This window comes from Camelina sativa, chromosome 14 (genome assembly GCF_030686135.1).
Source record: "Camelina sativa cultivar CO46 ecotype springtype chromosome 14, ASM3068613v1".
In the NCBI taxonomy this organism is placed as follows: Eukaryota; Viridiplantae; Streptophyta; class Magnoliopsida; order Brassicales; family Brassicaceae; genus Camelina; species Camelina sativa.
The window spans coordinates 17811102-17836266 of record NC_141893.1 but is presented as its reverse complement, the minus strand read 5'-3'; the positions used below and the strand labels follow the sequence as shown (position 1 = coordinate 17836266).

The 25165-nt window shown below is 43.8% G+C and overlaps 2 protein-coding genes across 3 annotated transcripts; one reads left to right on the top strand and one right to left on the bottom strand.

The window, feature by feature from the left end:
• Positions 1-7423: 7423 nt before the first annotated feature.
• LOC104743784 (putative auxin response factor 14) lies at positions 7424-11232 on the bottom strand. Of its 2 annotated transcripts, XM_087483158.1 has the most exons (16): positions 11124-11232; positions 10611-10747; positions 10420-10538; positions 10234-10329; positions 10072-10128; positions 9835-9978; positions 9669-9753; positions 9501-9591; positions 9256-9417; positions 9037-9150; positions 8886-8958; positions 8656-8794; positions 8447-8563; positions 8133-8329; positions 7851-8038; positions 7424-7763 (listed from the first exon to the last, which is right to left on the bottom strand). In XM_087483158.1, exons 2-16 carry the CDS (start codon positions 10657-10659, stop codon positions 7670-7672), a joined length of 1725 nt encoding a protein of 574 aa, XP_087339284.1. In that variant the 5' UTR covers positions 10660-10747; positions 11124-11232; the 3' UTR covers positions 7424-7669. The 2 variants fall into 2 exon arrangements, with proteins under 2 accessions (XP_087339284.1, XP_019091439.2); XM_019235894.2 differs by having other exon boundaries at positions 8133-8563.
• Positions 11233-18958: 7726 nt separating this feature from the next.
• LOC147928354 (uncharacterized) lies at positions 18959-24709 on the top strand. Its single transcript, XM_087486103.1, has 4 exons — positions 18959-20391; positions 20474-22362; positions 24222-24389; positions 24507-24709. Exons 1-4 carry the CDS (start codon positions 18959-18961, stop codon positions 24707-24709), a joined length of 3693 nt encoding a protein of 1230 aa, XP_087342229.1.
• Positions 24710-25165: the final 456 nt, after the last annotated feature.

Here is a 25165-nt window from a genome sequence, read left to right as displayed (position 1 = left end):
ATCATTCTGATTCATGTTAATTAAAGCAATTGAGAACATTTAGGTTTTACGAGTTTAAGAGCGGCTTAACAAGGCTTCTTTCAAACGGACATAACTTATGTTTGGATTTGAGGGTTCATCTAATTCCAGTTGGAGATAAGAGATGGGTTTTTTAAATTTCCAACGACACCTAAATAATTTGATTTGGTATTTGGGAAGGTCTTTAATGCCAAGCTTCTGATGTTTTGAAAATTGTTATGAAACTCTATTTCTCGACTTTTGTGCTTTTTTTTGTTAAAACATGTAAAAACTCTTGAAAATACTTATAACACATGAAACTTTATTAAAAACCTATAAACGTACAGTAAAAAGGGATGAAAATGCAATGTTATTGTTGGTTCTAAGTGTTTTTTGTTGAGAAATTTGTCATTATACAGTCCATGTGTGCCAATTTGTCGAGAAATGAATAAATTACTCTGATTCTCCAAATATGAATTCTGAATGACTTTTTCCATTATTTTTCTCTCTTTTGCATTTCTCACCTCATTTGATGAATTCGGTATATTATGAATTTGGTTTACATAAGAGGTTGAAACGAGCGACCCGTTTTTAAAAAAAAATATATAATAATTAACTATTGGTTCTATATCCATTAGCCATCTAACCACAACCAAACCAAACATCAGAAATAACCAAACGATACAAATAATCAATAACCAATAAATAATAAACCAATAATAATCAATCAACATAATCATAAAACATCAAACCAGCAATCTATCAATGTTCTAATGACCCAACTCGAATAACCTAACAAAGGTCAGACCACATCAACGAGCCAATAGAAAATCCTCATCGTCATCGGCTGGATTCCACGATCACACTTTGTCTTTCCCTGCACCACAACACATATGAGATACGTGAGTATTTTATAAACACTCAGTGAGGCAATCCTCTCATCTATTGGGCTATACACACAAGCAATTGAGATAACTATAACCATCAAACAACAAACCAGGACAACTGCATCGACCGACACCAACCCATGCATCGACCGACACCGACTAGGATTGCATCGACCGACACAAGCTTGCATCGACCGATGCAAAGTTCACCTGCATTGATCGACACCAACACTGCATCGACCGATGCATGCTTGACATTTCACAAAATCCCTAATTGCATCGATCGATGCCTCCACATGGCATCGACTGATGCTCCTAGGTCAAATCTCCGCCGTTCTCGCATTGCATCGACTGACGCACATGCCGAGCATCATCTTCCCCGAAGATCCTCGTCGATCTCCATACCTAAACCACCAAAACACAATCCAATGCCACAAAGAAGCTTCTCAAAGCCTCAAGTGCAACATAAACTCTCTAACAAGCTAAGGATTCAACCACATAACACATAAACATGAAAATCAGAGAAATCTCAAGCTTAGATAAGCCATGGTCCTGTACTCACATTTGCCAAAGAAGATTCTGACTCAAAACCGACAGATCTACACTCCTAGCAAGCTCCTACAACGATCCCAGCTATAGATCTCCACAGGAACAGCCACAAATCGCTAAAACTCTCAAAAACACTTAAGAACTTCTTCCTCTATTCTCTCATTCTTGAAAATGGCCAAACTCGGCCAAACCCATGAGTTTGTCCTTTTATACACGATCCTAAGTGTTTTCCTAACCCAAAATTCAATGTTTAACTTAACTCGCTTCACGTTAAACTGGCCTTGCATCAGCCGATGCAACACCTGCATCAGACGATGCACATCCCAAACCAGGATTTCGGTTCGCGGGTGTTACAATTCTCCCCCACTAACATAGATTCATCCTCAAATCTCGAACAACCATTAGCCAAGGACTCTCGTGCAACCGTTTCCACGGTCTGCACTCCTCTGACTGATCTAAGAAGGTCACCTCTAGGCGATAAACTCACGTTCCAGGCATTATTTGCTCTCGACTTTTAGACTTTCCTTTACTCATAGGTTTCGACCTTAAGTTTTGTTCTCTTCTCATCGGGCCTAAGCCCGCATGCCATACTATATAAGGAAATCTAATATTTGTCTCTCAGGTTGGCACCCTACAACGCGCCCCCGGATCGTCATTTTGAAGTCGATATGCCGGTCATACTCCCAAGTCACAAAGTCTCAGAATATAGCGGTACTAAGAGAACTAAAGTCTCCAAGAGTCGTTCAGGACCAATTGTCCTTAGAGAAAAAAATTCTGAACACGTCTCAGACCTATCCCTAACCAGGTTTCCCTCCCGTGGTTCGCGTTAAACATCATAATGTCCTATCAACCACATATTCCTTCACTGGAATACCTCATGACCACACAAGGATCATCGACAAGCCACAAGCGCCACCACTAAGGCCAACAAAACTCCTAAACATGTCCGCCACAAAGGCTGAATGACTAAACAGACCGCCACCAAGGCCAAACAAATGTCCTAAACAAGACCGCCACAAAGGCCAAACAATTTTCCTAAAAGAACCACCACTAAGGCCACACATCCCGAAGGACCGTCACGAAGACCACTCGTCTCGAAGGACAGTCACAAATACCACTTGCCCCGAAGGACCGTCATAAAGATCACACATCTCGAAGGATCGCCTAAACAGGCTACACATCCCAAAGGACCGTCACGAAGACCATACATTCCGAAGGACCGCCTAAAAAGACAACACTGGCTAAGCAGCCCGCCACAAAGGCCACACAATTGGCTATACAGCCCGCTACAAAGGCCACACAATTGGTTAAACAGCCCGCCATAAAGGCCACACATTGTCTCGTAAGACCGCCACACACGGGCTATAGTGACTCAAAAGTACACCACAAAGGCTACACAAGCCCCACCAAGGCTCACAACCACTGAAAATGGACGAATTCTAACTACAAGAAAAATTTTCATTTTTATCACCTTCCATTTCTGGGAACTTTCTACTTTAAGAAACTTTCACTTCAGGAAACCATTCCTCTTTTAACCCAGCATTGCAGAAACTCGTATCCCGAACACCACCTCATCTTGGTACTTAGTCGCACAACCAACCACCCCTAAGCGACCAAGTAACAAGAGAGATGGGCTGGAATACACCATTCACACTCCAGCCACGAACTACAGCTAGGACTAGGCTAGACAAGTTCAAGTCGTGGCCTGCTTCTCAAACCACCTCTTGAACCTTGCTTTCATCCTCACCTCTGACTCCCAACTCTTCTCCTCAGCACCATCACAACCTTCTTCATCCCGACCCAATGGTAGTACCGCTTAAGGTCACGATACATCTTGGTCACCCCTGGATGAATAGAAAACACGCTCGCATGAGCCTCCCTTAGGATTTCTTGCCTCAACTCCTCATCCTTGGGCACACAGATGCGACCGTGCACAACTCCTCATCCTTGGGCACACAGATCCGACCGTCGCTCCTAGAGGCATTCACCAGCCTCACATCCTTTTCTTGAGCATTCAACACTTTGCTCAAAAGATCTGCTCTATCAGCCGCCTCCAAACCCAACGGCTTCTGAGAGACAGCACACAACCTCAATGCAATAATCTTTCCTACCAAAGACTCCATGTCTTGTTTCTAAGCCGAAGCCACCTGCTTCCGACTCAAAGCATGTGCAACCAAGTTAGCCTTACCAGGGTAGTAGGCTATCTCCAGATCATAATCCGCCACCAGCTCTATCCACTGCCTCTGCCACTAATTCAGTTCAGGCTGAGTGAATATATATTTCACACTCTTATGATCTGTAAACACTTGTACCTTCACACCATAAAAATAAGATCTACAAATCTTTAGGGAAAAGACTACATCAGCCATCTCCAAATGATGAATAGGATATTTGTCCTCATGCTTCTGCAACTGTCGTGATGCGTAGGCAATCACCTTCCCATGCTGCATCAACACACACCCCAAACCAACTCTGGATGCATCTGTGTAACCCACATAGGGCTCTCCTTGCTCAGGCAACGCCAACACTGGCGTAGTAGTCAACATCTCCTTCAGGCTTGTGAAACCCTCTTCGTATTCTTGTGACCAAACAAAAGGAACATGAAAACCCCTGCACAGACCTCATGTAGTAACCTGCGAACCCAAAAAAATTCTTGATCTCTGTGGCATTCTGCGTTCTAGGCCAATCCCTGATGGCATGAATCTTCTCCGGATCTACATAAACTCCTCCTGAAGACACAAAGTGACCCAGAAAACCCATCTCCCGCTGCCAGAAACTACCCTTGCTTAACTTAGCATACAACTTCTGCTCCCGCACCTTCTCCAGAAATGCACTCAGATGCACTGCATGCTCCTCAGGACTTTCAGAATATACCTGGATGTCATCGAAGAAAATGATGACAGACACATCCAGAAACTCTTGGAACACACTGTTCATCAATCTCATAAACGATGATGGCGCGTTAGTCAACCCAAAAAACAACACCACGAACTCATAATGCCCATACCTCGTCCTGAATGTAGTCTTCCTCACATCTACCTCATCTATCGAAATCTGATGATAACTTGACGCCAGATAAATCATTAAGAACCAAGTAGCACCCCTCAACTTATCCAACAACTCATAGATCCTGGGAAGAGGGTACTTGTTCTTCATAGTGACCCGGTTCAAACCCCGATAATCAATGCACAAACAAAAACTCATGTCCTTCTTCTTAATGAGCAACACCGACGCTCCCTACGGTGACACACAAGAACAGATGAATCCCTTGCCCAAAATATCCTCCAACTGCTTCTTCAGCTCTGCCATCTCTGCTAGAGCCATCTTGTAATGTGTCTTGGATAACAACGTCTTCCCCGATTCCAGCTAAATCGTGAAAGGATCAGACCGAGAAGATGGTAACCTTTGCAACAACTGGAGCACATCCTTAAACTCCTAAACAACTTGCGTATCGCTAACCGTGGACTGCCTACTGACTCCGACATCGATATAGTAACCAGATAAGCCTCATGTCCCTTCTCGATCATATTCCAGGCCTGCATGGCCGAGATCACGAGACTTCCCGAAGTCGGTCTCACTCCCACAAAAACTAACTTCCTTTCTGGACACTTAAACTCCACTCTACCCCGATGAGTATCAAGGTGAAACATATGACTCCCCTGCGATCTGAATATCAACTCTTCTTACCCATCCAAGGTCTTTCAGAAACTCGCCTCTCGCAATTCTGACAACTCTCGCTCGCTCCCTGGAATATCCTCTGATATTAGCGCTCTTTGCGCACTCCGGAGTAATGAACATATGGGTAGCTCCATAATTGAACATAATGTGGGACATAAACCCGCCCACCAACAATGTCCCTACACAAACCTTATGTGGTGAGAACCGAACACTTTATCACATGCAAAACATAAAATCTGAACCTACTGAAATTCACAAAGTCTGGGTACCAGAAATTATACTTGTGATCGCCCTGGCAATGGTTCCACCAGTCTCCACTGTCGTGTACACCCGCGGCGCCTGCTCAATCTGTGCCACCTGCTGCACTCCAAGCTGCACTACCGTTACCACCATGTTGTAACTTGGGACAGTTGGGATTGATATGTCTAGGCTCCCTACAGTGATAACAAACACAAGTTGCCGTCTGAGCTGTTGGTGCGGCACTCCTCTGGGGATAGCTAGATACCTTGTGGTCCATGCTACCGCACCCGTAGCATCCAGCACAACTCGACCTCTGTGTAGCCTCCCACTTCCTCTTGGTTCTCTGCGTAGGGTTGCCACCCTTGCTGGAAACTCCAGGATGTTGAGCCTTCCTAGGCTGAACTGCGGGACTAACCTACACTGTTTGTGTCCGGATGTCCTCCTCAATCTCTATCGCAGTCTCAACCAGCTCAGCCCGCGTAGCATAGCTCCACCATCTACCCTCAAATTGTCACGAAGGGCCCTCATAAATATCTAGACCTAAGCATCCGTAAACTCCATCGCCCAACCCCCATACATCAGAAGTCGACCGAACTCCATGTCCAGCTCCCGCACCGACCGAGTTCCCTAAGATAAATGTAGAAACTGCACCTCCAACTGGTCTAGTGCCTCACGGGGAAATTACTTACGGTTGAACGCCTCTACAAAGTCAACCCAAGTCATCTCCCCTTGTACCCTCCTGGCAGCCACTGATCTTTTCAACAAGTGAGCATCACCAATCAGATAGTGGACCCCTATGTCCACCAAAACTCCTGAGGACATCTGAGAGACTAGAAGTTACGTTCCACTCTCGCCCTCAATGCATCTGCAGCGGTATGGTCAGAACCACCCGAAAACTGCTCTATACCGATGTTGCCCATCTCCTCAGCATAATGACATAACGAGAATGAGCTCCTACATCCGCAGCCATTGGTTGCTACACCTACGCCGCCACTGGCGGTACTGCCTGAGCCTCAGCCGATACCACTCCTGGCAACTGCTCTAACAGTTGTGTCACAAGCCCGCCAGGTCAACACTTCCTTCAGGGGCTCCACCTGCTGGGACTCTCGCACCTGGAACCCTAGCATCATCGGCCAACCCAGCACTGACACCACTTACACCGACTCTCAGCACCTACGGTTCTATCGGTACCTCCACCGGCCACACTCATGGACCCCTCCTGGAAGCCCTGCGACTCGCCAACACCCTCAGCTCTCACACTTTGATTCACGGTATCACTATGGGCCTCTGCCCCAACCATTACCATGTCCGCGTCCACGACCAAGACCAGCAATAGCACCTTCTCCAACCAACTGCATTACCATGAACAGAAGGCTAAGCAAAAAATCTAAACCAAACACAAAACATAACTCACCGTGGAATCACACTATGAGATCGAAGAGGACGTTCGAGGACTCCATGCCACACACAATTGACTAAATCATATAATCAATCAAATCATGCAACCCCAACATCAACAACAGAAATCTAGTGAACCCTAATGGGCTGAACTTCCTTAAACTATATTAACAAAATTTCACTGTAGTAAAAAGTAGAAACTCTCCCCAAAACCACTAACAATAAAAAAATATAATTTCTTGAATTTGTTATGATGATGTTGTGATTGTTTGCTATAAGGGTTGAATCTTCCATTTATGGGGTAAAATGGATCGATGCAAAGTGGGATTTCATACTTCACATTTTTCAAAAGTTTACCAGATTTCTATTTTATCTTATATAAATACCTATTGTTCCAAAGCATGTCACTTTTTTAACATGAATTACTGGAGCCAAACTTTGGTAAGAAATATCGAAGGGTGGACAGTTAACTACTTGACTATATACATTTTCCATAGTACATCGATATGATGATAAACATAATAATAATAATAATGTAGCTAGTGATCAATCCAAAGAACTATATTATAAAGTTTGAGCCACATTTTGGTTTTCGTCTCTGAAGATTAAGGTTTTACAAATACTAGAATAAAATATGTTAAATAAAAATATCATCAGAAGAAATAAACATAATATCACACAACGATGGAGATTTTTTATTATTATAAATGAAGAATAGAGAGGTCATAATACAGAAGCATACAACAACAGTTAAGGTTGTTGACAATAACAAAAAACAGAAGAAGACATCATAGAACTAGAAAGAAAAACATACAACTTAAAAAGACCCTTTTCAACTACTTTTGCCTCTATATTGCACCACAAAACATAGTCATGGATAGTTCTTTTGACTTATGGTGGTATGTTAGAAGATATTTAAACTATTGATTCATCTTGAAACGTTGGTTCCACTTCAAATTGTTGACCTCCTCTTTTGACAATATGAATATCTTCTTCACCATGTTGCAGAATTCACTATATGCACACAATACCAAAAATAGAATATTATCTCTTAAAATTTTAACAAATATTTTATAAACAGAAAAGATAAAGAAGACTTACGGCCATGGATCATCTCCAACGAGCATCATATCTCCTTCGTCGTCAGTGAAAACTATTTCCCATTGGTTGCGGGTTTGCAACTTTCCTTTGAGATCAAATAGATTATCCAGTTCATGTATTAGCTGATCATATCCATTTAAAACACTAAGATCCAGAGCTCTTCCTATAGTTGCACCTTGCATTTGAACCTATTCAATAACACCATATCAAAATTGTGTGAGTTGGAAATATAATGAACATGTTCATATATAAAGAGTAAGAATATGATGATCTTATGCTTACCTTAGTGCAACTTCTAATAGAACTAAACTGCTTGCTTTGAATCTCTGTAGGTGATTTCGATGTTGGGGTCAAACCAAGCTTTCTCTCTTCAGAGAGTTTTGAAGTATCCGATATTTGGTATGAGTCATTTGGTTCCACGGGATCTTTGATCTCTGAAGGAGTGATCAGAGTAACTCCAAACAATCTACAACTACCACCTGCATTGATGGTTATATTTTCTTTTATTGGTGTAATCATTTGACCATTATTGTAATATCTGTCAGGCATTGATGGGACAGAATAGCTCATTATCCCATTAGAAGGTTTTTTAGCACCTTCAATTGCATCGCGATTACTGAGTTGAGGAATACTCATGGGACAGTTCATGCTTGGCTGTCCTATTTTCTGGCCTTCTATCAATATAGGAGGCAAGCGATGTGATGATGATGAACCTAAGTATGTAATATGTATAGTGAGAAAGTATTCAAAAGGAATAATTTATTCATTAAATAGAAGATTATAAGAATATCTATATTTCTTTTACCGATTTCGTTAGCATGTCGAGAACGCTTGTTCTTCAGCAAAGATGATTGGATAACATTTGAAGAAGGCGTTAAATGTTTGATTTCCCAAGGAGAAACTCTGTTAGGCCTTGGAAAGGATACAAATTCATCCCATCGTACCTACAAAATTAGAGTTAATTAGTGATAATTTATTTATTGCACTCAAAATTGTAATTCAAAATAATGTTAAAAAGTGTGAAAGAAAATTAACTTGTAAACTTCGCCATTCAGAATCCTTCCAATGAGGGGAGAAATTATTAACTCCAATAATTGTCCCAGAATATCTTAGTCAATAAATGAAAATATGTTATGATAGAAAATATATAAGAAAGAAAAGAAAAAAAATTAGCATACGGTGTTACCTTCTTTCAGAGAAATCCTCACCCTCAAATTGCATTGTAAATCTTGAACCGACATTGAACTTCTTGTTCATAGCATCTAAAAAATTGTCGTAACGGACAACAAATTGACTTGACCTGATACATATCAAAAACCAAAATATAAACATTCATGGTTAAAGAAGCTAATGTCATAATTTCAATAGAATCATAAATGTTAGTTCAAGTGGTTCTTTAAATTACCTTGGCTTGTATACTACAGTGAACATACATTTGCTATGAAAAGCATGAACTGCGGAAACAATTACTCCTAGTCTCATACTTTCTGTTGATACTAGTGATGAAGGTATGTTTCCTTGTTGATGTCCTGCTCGTCTAATACCAACTCGTAACTCTCCATTTTCTCTCCAGAAACCACAAGTGAATAGTTTAAAGTCCAATTATCTTGACCCAAAACAGATTTTTTTTAAAAAGACAAAATTATTTACCTAACAAATACCAAAACGTCACCAGCAACTAATTTTTTTGTTGTTACAAATGCACTCCACCCTGTAGTTATGAGATGTCTACGTGGTGTCCCTGCATGCAACAAAAATATTGCTATTATTTCCTAATCACAATTTTCATATATTTTCGCAAATAAAAGGATCTCTTACCTCTAAAACTGTGCTTGAACCTCCATTCATTACCATGGAGATCCTTAGTAAGAAATTCTTGTGTCGGCATAGGTAGACTCATATCCTACATCATTATTTATTACATAAATTTCAAGTGAAACCTTAAATTTTGAATTTAATTAATAGAGTAACTAAACAAAAATACCAGCGGAGGGAGACATTCAGTTGCATCTCTTATAGGAACGGATAAGCCCCCATGGGTGCTTGTATCTGATGCCGTTAAAATTTTCTTAAAGAAGTTTATTTTTGGCCTATCATTGCTATCATTCTGAGTAGGGATTATAACTTGCTAAACATTAACAAAATTAGAAAATCAGTGAGAGATAACTCGAAGAACATTACAATTAACTAAAAGTAAAACTTTAATATATTTTTCACTCACTGTTGTGTCTGGCATCAACGTGATCTCAGCATAAACTTGATCAGTATTTTTTTCCACCTAAAAAATCAAACATTAACCAATTAACAACTAACTTTTTTTATAGCAAAATTAAAATATACAAAAATAAGATAAAGTCTCTCATTTGTATTCGCTATAATATACCTTACGATGAATAGCAATAACATGACACTTAAGTTTGGAAGGAATATCAAAATTTGGTTGGATTTGATTCAACTCTTCTCTAGTAGATGCCTCAACCTTCAAAAGTCATCAAAACGTTCGAAAGACTAAATAAATTAAAGAAGAAAAAAAAAACAGAGAATATAGATAGAAACAGAGAGGACTTACAAACTCTATGTGACCTTGAGGAAAATAATATACTTTATCTCCAAGTTTTGGAAGATCACACAAAGGTCCAGCACACAGATTCCATAATTGTTCATATATATAGCTTTTGGTTTCATCAACTACTAAACAAAAAACAAAATATTATTCAAGAAATTAAAATTCAAGAAACAGATTAATTTCTTTTTTCTTACCTATGCCTGATAATTCAGGTTGTGCATTCACAATGTGGCCACTTTCCATCAGTTCTTATGCAAAGATCAATATACCAAAATATGTTCTTTCAACAGTACTAATACCACTTTTTTTTTTGTTTGCTCCACTTCCCTCTCTGCCATGAGAAAACAAAATGGCATATAAAGCAAACCAAATTTTTTTGATAAAAGAAAATATATTTTCAACTCAATTTAGTTAATTTACTTAGGAACTATATCTTTTATTTTATGAACCAAAAAAAATATTTTTTGACTAAATTTTAAAATTTTCAACAAAAAAAAATACTTGGCAAATATTTTCTATGTAGATAAGCAAAACACGCATCAATACCAAAAACAAATTCATATCAATAAACGAGTTTGAGTATTTAAAGCTTTTTTACATTCAAAAGTTGTTATTCAAAGCTATATGCTAGAAACATAGCTTTGGATTTATGAAATTTTAGACAACAAGGAACAACAAACTAATCATATATAGAATTAGCAGAATACCTATATCTAATGAAATGGAGAGAAATTCTTGATATTTATGAAAGCTACAATAAATGAGTACTACTTTCTTCCTTAAAGGATCTTTATTGATTTTATTTTATTTTGTGATGAATTCTATAAACCAGATTGGACAAGTATTTATAGGAAAACAATACTGAAGTTGTTCATTGAAAATTTCTTTATATTTGAATATTTTGAATAAAATTTTAATTACATTACTAAAAATAATATACTAGAATAAAGGTAATTTAGTGATATATTATTATTTTGACTACAAAAAAAGGTAATTTAGTGATATTTATTTTTATTTTGACTAGTGATACATTCCTATTATATTGACCACGAATTTAATGAAGTTACTAACATTCTTAGATGTTGATTTGATTAGGTTATGAATGTAACGCCCCGACCGCCACTTCTTAGTGCACCCCATGTCCAATCTCAGTCCATGGGCCCATCTTTCTTAATGGGCTTCACGTCCTCTCACTAAGTCCGTGAGTCTATCTCTATCTGATGGCCGGTTTGCTATGTCCGGGAGATTTTAAAGACTTGTTATCGTCCCTACAAATTACCACATGATCTTTCCATGTGTTTTGACCTCACTCGCACAGCTCCGACATTCACTTCTTGGAAGGCCACCCATCCTGAGACTACTCCAGCTCAAGCACGCTTAACTCTGGAATTGTGACAACCCGTCCCGCGAACCCCACTAGCCCTCCGCTAGCTGCCCCAACGGACCGTCTGTGGACCCTGCTAGCCCTCCGCTAGCCGTCCCAACGGACCCCAAGCTGACCTGCAGATCAATTGCTGACAGCTTGTCCTGTGGGAAGGTTGTTAAAGGGTGGGGACCAGGGTTCAAGGAACGCCTGGTGCACCAATAACCTACTGGTGGATTTGGATATCCACAATGATGGGTTAGGATAGATGTCCTGCAGGGCCAGCTTGGGGTCTGTTGGGACGGTTAGCGGGGGGCTAGTAGGGTCCACGGACGGTCCATTGGGGCAGCTAGTGGGGGACTAATGGAATCCACGGGACGGGTTGTCACAGGAATTCTCTCATGATCCTTGACCGAGTGCACTTTGGTGGCATAAATGACCAAATCAATTCTTTTAAACCTCTCCGCATATCCCTGAAACCAGGGGTCACAACCAAAAACAAAATCTGCAATATAATTGTAAAACTTAAACAATATGATGGTAAGAAACTTGATAATTGCAGATCAAACATTGTTTTTTCATCTTTGATTATGATTCATGAATGAGACTTCTCTAGTTTTCTAATCAGTTCCTATGAGCTTTATATCTCATGGTATATAAGGAAAGTGATTGTCAATAGGCCCCTACAAATTTAGTTCGCGTAGGATCTAAAACAAGTGGAGATGTGCTTTAACCAACGTTAGTGGTTTGGCATCACGGCGGGTTTCAATTATGCTACAATTGGTTTCATCGATCAAAGCCGTGGAAGAGCGATCTCGCTTCTTCACATCAATTTTATGCTCATTTTTTGGTAGCTTTTATTTATCCTTACAAAATTAAAATAATTATTCTTCATATTCCCATCATTTCATGACTTTAGTTTTCATTGTATGTTCTTATAGGAAAATAAATATGGAATCAATCCTCGCATGGAACTCCAGCAATTGAGGAAAGAGCCAATGTCATGGACTCATGGGAAAATCTCATTGGCAATGTCAGGTTGATTTTTTTATATAGGATACAACTCTCATTGATTAAGCGTCTTCACTAGCTCGCCTAGTTAGATCCCTTGCCAAGGCATCCCTGCCTTTAGCTAGGTAGCTTTTACTTTCGTGGTTTGTTTTGTTGTAATCATAAGCATAAATTGTTTAAAGTTGCACAAACAATAATTTTTTTGCCAAGTGGTTAGATTCTTTTTCATATTCTATGACTATCTTCTTAATCTTTTCGTTGTGTTAATGTAGAAAAATAAAACTAATGATTTTTCTCTCTTCCATTCAAAAAATATCTCTTTTTAGTTTATTTTTGGATCTGAAAAACTGTTCAACAAAATTTCTTTTCTTATACATGAAGGAAGAAATGAACCCATTGCTTGTTTTGAAGGTGCCCGACATGAGAGTGTGAAGCCAAAAAAAGATTTGGTGTTGATGATCAAAGAGGCAGCTCATGTATTGAGATAGACTACGATCGATATATGCTTATCATACTTTTTTTTTTGGTATCAATGTGAAGATTTTATAACATTTTCGAATCTTTGACATAAGTTACCAGGAATAAAAGTAACGAAAAACCAAAAATCTACATAAGTAACAGACAAAACCAACAACAATGGAGAAAAACAATAATCCAAGGCGGAAATAAGAGAAGAAACACAGATTCCGAGATGTCAAATTCGAATTTGCGTAATTTTCATAACTCCAAGTTGCTAAGGAGTTAGAGTCCCATCCTAGTTGCCACGAATAAAATGTTTGTTTACTTATCAAAATTAATAGGAAAAATGTAAATTTTAAGCATTTGGAGATTAGATAAACCAAATACTCTAGTTTTGGTTGGTTTGCTTTGCATAAATTAAATGGGTAGAGTTCAAACAACATGAATTATTCATGATCTGATTTAACATCTAAATATTCAAACGACATAACTGATATAATATGTTTAATATATGGTGTTGAGACTACAGACCTTAATTCACGTAAAGCATAATCCCAAAACTACCCACTTAAGGCCATTATACGAAGAAGGCTCGGTCCAAGTATACTGGAAAATAACAAACGACTAATGGATAAATTAACTAATTGACATGTAATAGTAGTAGTATTTGTTCTTTATAGTGATCCGGTTCAAACCCCGATAATCAATACACAAGCGGAAACTCCCGTCTTTTTTCTTAATGAGCAACACCGGCGCTCCCAACAGTGACACACAAGGACGGATGAATCCGTTGCTCAAAATATCCTCCAACTACTTTTTCAGCTCTATCATCTCTGCTAGAGCCATCCTGTAACGTGTCTTGGATAACAACGTCTTCCCCGGTTCCAGCTAAATCGTGAAAGGATCAGACCGAGAAGATGATAACCTCTGCAACAACTTGAACGCATCCTCAAACTCCTAAACAACCTGTGTATCGCTAACCGTGGACTGCCTACTGACTCTGATATCGATATAGTAACCAGATAAGCCTCACGTCCCTTTTCGATCGGAATATCAACTCCTCTTACCCATCCAAGGACACTCAGAAACTCGCCTCTCGCAACTCTGGCAACTCCCGCTCGCTCCCCGGAATCTCCTTTGATATTAGCTCTCTTTGCTCACTTCGGAGTAATGAACATATGGGTAGCTCCAGAATTGAACATAACGTGGGACATAAACTCGCCCACCAACAATATCCCTACACAAACCTCATGTGGTGAGAACCAAACACTTTATCACGTGCAAAACATAAAATCTGAACCTACTGAAATTCACAAAGTCTGGGTACCAGAAATTATACTTGCGATCGCCCTGGCAATGGTTCCACCAGTCTCCACTGTCGTGTACACCCGCGGTGCCTGCTCAATCTGTGCCACCTGCTGCACTCCAAGCTGCACTACATGTAATGACCCTCACCAAGAGTAAAAATCCAAATTAAAATTTTGGAGAAAAAGACCCGGAAAAGACTTAGCAAGAAGGAGAAGAAAAAAATAAGAAGAACGACCGAAGGAAGTCCGAAAGAAAAATCAACAAGTCCGAAGATAGCCAATGGTCGGTGGTCGAGAGGCTAAGTCCAAAAGAAAGACGAAGAAGAAGAACGGCCAAGTCTAAAACCCCTAAAAAGGCCAAGATACGGTCAGGACGGACGTACACGGACGGGGACAGGACGGACGGACGTAAATGTTTGGAGGCAGTATGGATGGACGTACAGGGATAGAGGCGGTACGGTCACATCGAACGTACGCAGACAGAGACGGTACGCACAGGCCGGACGTAATCGGACAAAGACAGTACAGACCGAGTAAATACGGGAAGGACGGACGCATGCGGAATGGGGACGGCACAGAACAGGTAAATGAACGCATGCGGTACTGATGGAAAACTGCGGTACTATCGGGAAGTTGCGGTACGAACGATGGAGATGCGGTACGGATGGAGAATGTACGAACAGGACCAAGAACGCGCAGACGTAGCGGACAAAGCGTGCGGCAAACACGATTTTGCGGAGAAATGCTGTACCGACCAGATAGCGGTCCGGAAATTAAGGAGCAATTGTCTACCGGCTCAAAGAGATTTTTCTCATAAAATCAACCAATGATTTTTCATGCAACTTTGAGGAATAATCATTGTGTTGTTGACACAAAAAAGAGACATAATCATTTTGTCTTAAGGAATTTGGCCAATGGGAATTAATGCACCAATGTGGGAGACAAAAAGGAGATTCTCTTTTCTCCATCCGCCAATCCGTACGCATGCAAGAGAAAAGGAGAGATTCTCTTGATCTAGAAGACTTGCGCACCAAGTCTCGCAAAAGTAGTGGAGGAGAAGCAATCGTGTGCTCGCCATGCATTGGCGAGTCGCACCGCCCATAAACCTCTATATAAGGAAGCTCTCCCTTCTCATTCTCGACATTCTCAGCTCAAAGAAAAACTCAAATTCTCTCTAAGTGTTCGCTCTCTCAAAGCCGGAGAGAGAGACCGGAGTTGGGCGCTGTCGGAGACGCTGCTCGGGAAAAGGCGAAACGATGTTCGGGACAAGGTGAGGTGCTGTTCGTGGACGCTGTTAGGCGCGAGAGGAAGTTGTTTGATCTGCGGTGCCGTGAAGTCCGATCATCGATCTGCTGAATCAATGTGAGTCCTGTGGTGAGTTCTGTGGTAGTTTTGTGTGGGGTGCTGCATGGTTCCTATGGACCTTGTACGTACCGATTGTGTGTTGCATTTAGACTAGGATCATGTTAGGATCAGTTAAATGTTGCATGCATAAATTGGTAGGATTCATGCTAGAATTCATGTTAAATCACATAGAATTATGCTAGGAATCACTATGCATGTGGAGAATTGATGAGAATTAAACTGCATATTTTCATGATGAATTTGATGCATTTTTAGCAATTTGGCTTGCTTAAAATTTGTACCATGGACTTGCATGCATAATTAAATTGGTGGATTTTTACTTGCAATATTTTCTTGCTTAAAAATCGGTTAGGGAGGTTGCATGCATGTTGAACAATCTAGGTTGCTTGAATTTTTATTCTTGTTTCCTGTTGATTGTTGTGTGATTTTCTTGCTTGATTTCTTGCTTGTTATGCTTGAATTTTCTTGCTTGAATTGCTTGCTTTAGTACTAAATTCTTTACGTTTTACTCTTAGAATTTTAGTACTTATTTTAGCTAGTCTCTTGAATAATATTCGTTATCTTTCTTGAGTCGTAGCTAGGATAGAGTACTTGATCTTCTGTTCTAATCGTCGAAAGGTTGTCTTGTGGAAGTTCTCAACGACCACTTACATGAGACAATGTCTCGTCTAGCTAGCTACTAGAGCGCCAACTACTTGACGTCGTAGCATTGGATGGCACATGCGGGTTACCTTTGTGGTTTCCGCATGGGCAGAGGTAAGGAACGGAACAGATTATCGAGGGGCCATAGGTGAAGAGTCTAGGGTAGTCGAGTAATCCTTGATTATTCTAGTCTAGAGTACCCAAGTTACCCTTGTTGATGTGAGCACCGGATCGGACATCCGACCAGGAACACTCGCACAAGACCCGGACACCATTGGAACACTCGGATCACCCGCAGGACAACTCCGGACCAGCATGCCTAGGATAACTCCCGGTGCAACCACTCGCTCGAAGAGCTCGGCCAGAACATCCAAGCATAAGATTAACCACTTCGTCCAAGCTTTCGTCCAAGAAGACCAAGAGAGCGACTCGGACAAGGCAACCATCAGCGAGACCGTCCGTACAGCCTTCGTCCTTAACCAAGGATGAGGGCGCCAAGACGTCAGGATCATGACTCGTACTCTTTTCCCTTACTTCGGGTTTTTCCCATGAGGTTTACCGGAGAAGGTTTTAACGAGGCGACGAGTCCTGACGCACAACGCCGCGTTTTGAAGTCAGTGACGCGGTTCCCGCGTTCAGCCTAAGGACGTGGCCTATTTTGTCTTTTTCTTTAAGCTTTGCGTTTTGAACCTTTTCTAGATCCTTCCCTTGTGAACGTTGGAATAGTGTGACGAGTTCACCGTCTGTGGAGACGCGTCAAGGGCTACGTGTGCGGTCCATTATGAGTCTGCGTGCCCTAGTTCCCTTTAAACCCTTACGCTATTTAAAGCGTCCAACGCCACGAGCTTAGGTTCTTCAGACTTGAATAAAATATAACTTTTCCCAAAGAGAGATTCTTTGTGTTCTTGTCTCCCCTCTCTTTCTCGCATCTTAGTCCGGGACTGGGCTTGAAAGAAACCCTAGAAAGACCGATCCGGGATCGATCTCTCTAGACGGCGTACGACGCTTTCCACCGCTCGTGTACACCGCCGTTCGAACCATATCGTCTCTATCGCACCGCGGTCAAAACCGATCGTTAGTTGTGTTTCCCTTTCGCCCCCATCTCTTCCCAGTCAACCGAGGTCGAGTTTCTTACTCGGTTCGCTAGCCATCGTTCGTCTCCGTCCGTCCGTCCGTAGCGTCCGTCCGTCCGTGCGACTCGGCAGACGACCGCGTCCGGCGTTCACATCAGCTGGTATCAGAGCTCTAAAAGCTCCTGACTCAAAGGTTGTGTCTTTCTAACCCAGAAACTCCTTCCTTTTGTTTAAAGTTTCGATCTTTAGCCTTTGTCTTAGTCTAGATCGCTTATTCTTGTTTCCGCTTGCTGAGTTAGTCTTTAGTTTTTTTTTTTTTTTTTTTTTTGGTGTTTGTGTTGTGTTATTAGACGTGTGCTTAGGTTGTTTCGTGTTCTTCCTGTTCTTCTTTTTGTTCGTCGTTGTTCTTGTCTAGGACTCCTTAGATCCATAAAGTAGCGCGTTTGCTTTTGGGTTTGTGTTGTGGTCCCAAAAGTTTTGCTTTTTGTGCGTGAGTTTGCTTTTAGGCGCGTGTAGGTTTCTTTTGGTTTAGTCATAGGTTGTCGTTAGCTCTGCTGTCTTCAATCATTGACTGTCCCAAATAAATATCTCATCCGTCAGTTTTAGACGCATTATACTCACGAATATTCGTTTTGGTTTGGACGAGGTACGTGACTCATTCGGCCAGCGCATCGCGTACGGACGAAGTCCACGTCACCGTTCAAGAATCAGCTCCCGACCGTGATATCTACCGTTCTTGACCCGAAGTCTGTCCGAGATATCAACCGTCCGAGTTTTTTTTCAATCCCTCGGCTCCAAGTACCGTATCTCCTTCAATCCGTACGACCACCATCCGTACCACGGACGCTATGGCTGCACAACAACAACCGGAGATTCCATTACCCCCGCCGGAGATCGGTGCCACCTTAACGGCCCTTCGTAACGGCATAGAACGTCTGGCCGAACGATTAGCCCGACTTGAATTTGCCAATCCTCCGAGAGAAGATCCACCGCCCGTGCGACGACGTAGGCAAGAACCAGAACCGAGTGACCAGTCCGACGACGAGTATGAACCGCGTCCAAGACAACGATACCGACGCGATGATCGGTACAAACCAGGGCACAAGTTGTCACCTCCGACCTTTGCCGGCAAGTCCGACCCCGAAGCATACCTCGATTGGGAAAGCCGGATGGACCACATCTACTCGTGCTACAACTATCCGGAGTTACGCAAAGTTTCTTACGCCGTGGCCCAACTCACCGACCACGCACTCACATGGTGGGATCGTCTGGTCGCTGATGAGCGTCGCAATCATGACCGACCGATCACCACTTGAGAAGTCATGAAAACCGTCATGAGACGTCGTTATGTTCCACCACTTTACCATCGCGAGCTCCAAAAGAGATTTAGGAGACTCACGCAAGGTTCGCGATCCGTGGAGGAATATTACGAGGAGTTCGAGCACCTAAGCAACCGACTCCAAGTAGAAGACTCCGAGGAGTCTCTCATGGCTCAGTTCCTTGATGGATTACAGGACCGGATTGCGCGTAAGGTCGAACGCCAACCATACCAGGGGTTCGAAGAGCTGCTGCACTTAGCAGTGCAAATCGAAGCCCAAGTCAAGAAGAAGATCGCCACCACGAGCCGGACCAGAGCCCAAGGTGTTCCCAACTGGTCGCCAAGCGCATCACCTTCCAACCGGCCACAAGAGAAGTCCCAAACGGCCGTCGTCGACTCGCGATTCAAGTCAAGAGAAACCACCAAGGATAGCCGACAAGATCCTCGCAAGACAACCAGCAACGCGCGCAGTCGGGACATCGTCTGTTTCAAATGCCAAGGCCGAGGCCATTATGCCCGCGACTGTCCGAATGCCCGCACCATGATCATTACCGAGTCCGGAGAACTCGAGTCCGAAGGAGAAAGGTCCGAGGCAAATGACCAAGACAATGCGGACTTGGAGGAAGCCATAGCTGAGCCCGAAGTTGGAGAGCTGTTGATGATCCGAAGAATCCTCAATGCCAGCCAAGAGCCGGACGACTCCAACCAACGAGACAACATCTTCCACACGCGATGCACGGTAAGCGGGAAGGTGTGTGGCTTGATCATTGATGGAGGCTCCTGCACGAATGTAGCGAGCTCCTACATGGTCAAGAAACTTTCCTTGCCCACCACATGCCATCCCAAGCCCTATAAGCTTAAGTGGTTAGACGATAAGACCGTGATACGCGTAAAGGACCAAGTCCTCGTCCCATTTAGTGTCGGACCGTACAAGGACCAAGTCCTATGTGATGTAGTACCGATGCAAGCTAGTCACCTCTTACTGGGGAGACCATGGCAGTTTGATAAGGGAACGTCACATTGCGGACGCACCAACCAGTATACGTTTGTACACGATAACAAACGTATCAGTTTAAAGCCTTTAACACCGACGCAAGTCCGCGAAATGCAATCCAAGTTGTCTAAGGATTCGGACTCTAAAATGAACTTCCTGATCCAGTCAAGTGACGTTAGAAAGTCCCTTAAGGACTCCAACCAAGTGTTATTGATGGTTTTTAGAGATTTGTTGGTTGAAGGAACAGGAGACTTGGGGGATACACTCCCGGACGAAATCAAGAACGTGCTTAAGCGATACTCGGACGTGTTCCCAGATGACTTGCCCGAAGGTCTACCACCTCTTCGAGGAATTGAGCATCAGATCGACTTGATTCCTGGAGCCCAGCTACCAAACCGTCCCGCATACCGAGTAAACCCGGAGGAAGCTAAGGAACTGGAGCGGCAAGTATCCGAGCTCATGTCGCAAGGATATGTCCGAGAGAGTCTTAGCCCCTGTGCCGTCCCTGTCCTACTTGTTCCGAAGAAAGACGGATCTTGGCGCATGTGTTGTTAGTGAACAGGGGCTTAAGGTGGACGGCGAGAAGGTCCGAGCCATAGAAGAATGGCCAACACCTACCAGCGTTTCCCAAGTCCGATCGTTCCACGGGCTGGCCAGTTTCTACCGACGGTTCGTGAGAGACTTTAGCACGGTCGCCGCACCCCTTACCGCGGTGATCAAGAAGAATCAGGAGTTCAAGTGGGGAGCCGAACAAGAACGATCCTTCCTGGAACTCAAGAAGCGACTCACTCAAGCTCCTCTCCTTGTCTTACCCGACTTCAACAAGACCTTCGAGGTGGAATGCGACGCATCGGGCGTCGGCATTGGAGCCGTTCTCACGCAAGGCGGCAAACCGGTGGCCTATTTCAGCGAAAAGCTCAGCGGGGCCACTCTTAATTATCCCACTTATGACAAAGAGCTGTACGCGTTGGTCCGAGCCATGGAGACTTGGCGGCACTACTTGTTAGCTCGGGAGTGCGTAATCCACACGGACCACGAGACTTTGAAGCATTTGCGCGGCCAAACGAATCTCAAGAAGAGGCATGCGAAATGGCTGGAGTTCATCGAATCCTTTCCATACGTCATCAAGTATAAGAAAGGAAAGGAGAACGTTGTCGCCGATGCCCTATCCCGAAGACACGCCTTAATCACCACCATGGACGCCAAAGTTTTGGGGTTCGAGAGCATCAAGGATGCGTACGCGGAAGACGCTGAGTTTGGGGAATGTTTCAAAAATTTCGGTAAAGGCAACTATGCGGAGTTCTATGTATATGAGGGCTACTTATTCAGAGGTCGGCGCCTTTGCATCCCAGCCGGCTCTATCCGCGACCTATTAATCCGAGAAGCGCATAGTGGAGGTCTGACCGGACATTTTGGCGTGGCTAAAACTTTAACCATGCTTCAAGAACACTTCTTCTGGCCAAGGATGCGGAGCATGGTCGAGAAGCATTGCGGCCAGTGTGTGGTGTGTCGAGCCTCAAAGTCAACCACTCATCCCCACGGACTCTACACACCGCTACCAGTCTCGACAGGTCCTTGGGTCGACTTGTCCATGGACTTTGTCCTCGGACTACCGCCTATACATCGGAATGACACTATTTTTGTGGTGGTCGATCGTTTTTCCAAGATGGCGCACTTCATCCCATGCCAGAAGAGCAACGACGCAGTGCGCTTAGCCAATCTATTCTTTAGCCATGTAATCCGTCTTCATGGCCTCCCGCGGACGATCATCTCGGACCGGGAACCGAGATTCCTTGGTCACTTCTGGCGTACCTTGTGGAAAAAGCTGGGCACGAAGTTACTCTATTCCACTGCCGCGCATCCTCAGACCGACGGACAGACCGAAGTCGTCAACCGGACACTTGGCGCATTACTCCGAACGGCTATCGCAAGCAACAAAGGAACCTGGTTAGAATGCATTCCTCTCATCGAGTTTGCCTACAACCAAGCGGTTCACTCGGCCACCAAGAAATCACCATTCGAAGTCGCCTACGGATTTAAGCCTTTAACACCGATGGACTTGCTACCATTGCCACCGGACGAGACCGATTGTCAAGATGGAGCCACTAAGGCCGAAATGGTTAAACGTTTGCACGAAGAGGTCCGAGCCAACATCGAGAGGAAAAACGAGCAATACGCACGCCTTGCCAACAAGGGCCGAAAGCCAATGCTCTTTCAACCTGGCGATTGGGTCTGGCTGCACCTACGGCCGGAGCGTTTCACGCAAAAACGGAAAGACAAACTAAGCCCCCGAGGCGACGGACCATTCCGGATCGTCGAGAAGATCAACGACAATGCCTACCGCCTCGAGCTGCCCGGTAAGTACAATACGTCCACATCGTTTAACGTTGCTGATCTTGTTCCGTTTGATGCAGGTGATGACGAAGATGTTTTGGGGACAAAACCTTCGCAAGGGGGAGGGAATGATGTGAGCACCGGATCGGACATCCGACCAGGAACACTCACACAAGACCCGGACACCATTGGAACACTCGGATCACCCGCAGGACAACTCCGGACCAGCATGCCTAGGATAACTCCCGGTGCAACCACTCGCTCGAAGAGCTCGGCCAGAACATCCAAGCATAAGATTAACCACTTCGTCCAAGCTTTCGTCCAAGAAGACCAAGAGAGCGACTCGGACAAGGCAACCATCGGCGAGACCGTCCGTACAGCCTTCGTCCTTAACCAAGGATGAGGGCGCCAAGACGTCAGGATCATGACTCGTACTCTTTTCCCTTACTTCGGGTTTTTCCCATGAGGTTTACCGGAGAAGGTTTTAACGAGGCGACGAGTCCTGACGCACAACGCCGCGTTTTGAAGTCAGTGACGCGGTTCCCGCGTTCAGCCTAAGGACGTGGCCTATTTTGTCTTTTTCTTTAAGCTTTGCGTTTTGAACCTTTTCTAGATCCTTCCCTTGTGAACGTTGGAATAGTGTGACGTGTTCACCGTCTGTGGAGACGCGTCAAGGGCTACGTGTGCGGTCCATTATGAGTCCGCGTGCCCTAGTTCCCTTTAAACCCTTACGCTATTTAAAGCGTCCAACGCCACGAGCTTAGGTTCTTCAGACTTGAATAAAATATAACTTTTCCCAAAGAGAGATTCTTTGTGTTCTTGTCTCCCCTCTCTTTCTCGCATCTTAGTCCGGGACTGGGCTTGAAAGAAACCCTAGAAAGACCGATCCGGGATCGATCTCTCTAGACGGCGTACGACGCTTTCCACCGCTCGTGTACACCGCCGTTCGAACCATATCGTCTCTATCGCACCGCGGTCAAAACCGATCGTTAGTTGTGTTTCCCTTTCGCCCCCATCTCTTCCCAGTCAACCGAGGTCGAGTTTCTTACTCGGTTCGCTAGCCATCGTTCGTCTCCGTCCGTCCGTCCGTAGCGTCCGTCCGTCCGTGCGACTCGGCAGACGACCGCGTCCGGCGTTCACATCACTTGTTGTATTCTAGTCGTCTTTGTTCATCGTGTAGGAGTAAAGAGTCTAGGTTAATTGAGTCGAGTCATGCTTGATCTAACCCTCTTTGCTTGCTTATTGTTTTGCTTCCGCTATCGTTTCTGTTGCGTAGCTTTGATTGCTTGCCTTGCTTGTTTCCTTCCTTGTTGGGTTAGTCGGGGTGGGCAAAATTAGAAGCATGATTAGGAAAAGGGTACCAAAGCTCACTGTGTTTTTGAATTCTGTGTTTTTGTAAAACCCTATATTTTCCTAAGATGTATTCTTGAAAGTATCCGACTATTTATGTATATTGCTTTGATAACTTATTTTTCGATGTATTAATTTATAAAAGTAATATATTCGGTTTTTGGGGGAAACATGGCAAGTTGCATCCGATACATTGGCCTAGTCCAGGACAACACAACGCGCCAGGACCGCGAGGGTTGAAAAGCCTAAGCGAACCTCAGCCATGGGCAGAGTCGCGTCCAGGAGGACTGGTCGGGAAGCTGCAGCTTCCGTCCCTCGGCCGGACCACCCGGGTGCGATCTCCCACTGTGACGTTCCGCGGGCTGTGTGTGCCCTTGTCCGGGGCATAGGATGGTTCGGGGGCGTTAAACAGTGGTATCATAGCGGTGTTTTGAACCCGCGGGCACTTGTGCTTTTCAATGTTTTATCGAGTAATTGTGTCACAAAAACACAAATTAGATTTCGGTTGTTTGCTTGTCTAGTTTGAGTGTAAACCTTAGACCTGAATAGAAACTTACCTACCATTTTGTGTGTGTTTAGATGTCTTCAGGTGAATCAGGTTGCGGGGATGGTTCAGGAGGAGGGTGGCCGAGACATGGGGATGGTTCAGGAGGAGGGTGGCCGAGACATGGGGATGGTTCAGGAGGAGGGTGGCCGAGACATGGGGATGGTTTAGGAGGAGAGTGGTCAAGACGTGGGGATCACGAGAATCACAACGGTTATTTGTCGACCGAATCATAAGGCAGTCACGAGCCGATCGATTCAGATACTTGGAGTGTTGACAGACTACTGGACGAGAATGACGCTAACCCGTCTATTGAGACCGATCCATTAGAATGTCTAGAAGGATCGGAGGAGTTGGAGGTGGATCAGGATGATCAGACAATGGTGTTGGATATTGGAGAGCCGAGTCGTATCCAAGTCAGGATGGACGCGCAAGGAAACTTTCAAACCGTTCGAGTTGGAGACCATGGAGAAGAAGATGCCGAAATCGCTGACAGGTTGCAACATCTACTGTTGAACCTTGTAGAAGACTAGATTGACGACGATAATGCCTATTACATGAGGGAACACCCGGAGGCGATCGACAGAATTCTCAACTTTCTGATTGAAGTATATCCAACAAATGAAGCTGGTGGTGACAAAGTGATACCAGAAACCGAGAGAGACCGGAACTCAAGCGATGGAGATTCTGAGTGTTATGAGCCAACATCGGAGGAGGAGGAATATGTGGAAGTAATCGAAATATCATCGAACGATGAGGATGACATACCGACCCTAGTGGTCGAGCTGAGGAGTGATCAGGATTATGTGCCGCAAGACCCAGTACCGGAGACCTAACCAATTATGGAGTCAAGGGACAATGATAGTCAAGTACGCATATCAGACCAAGTTGTGCCGGAGCAATACCTTTCAGACCGCGAGGTGCAAGAGCGAAGCAGTTCAGACTGGGTTGTACATTGCGGATGGTGTTGCCGCAGCCAGAAACCGATC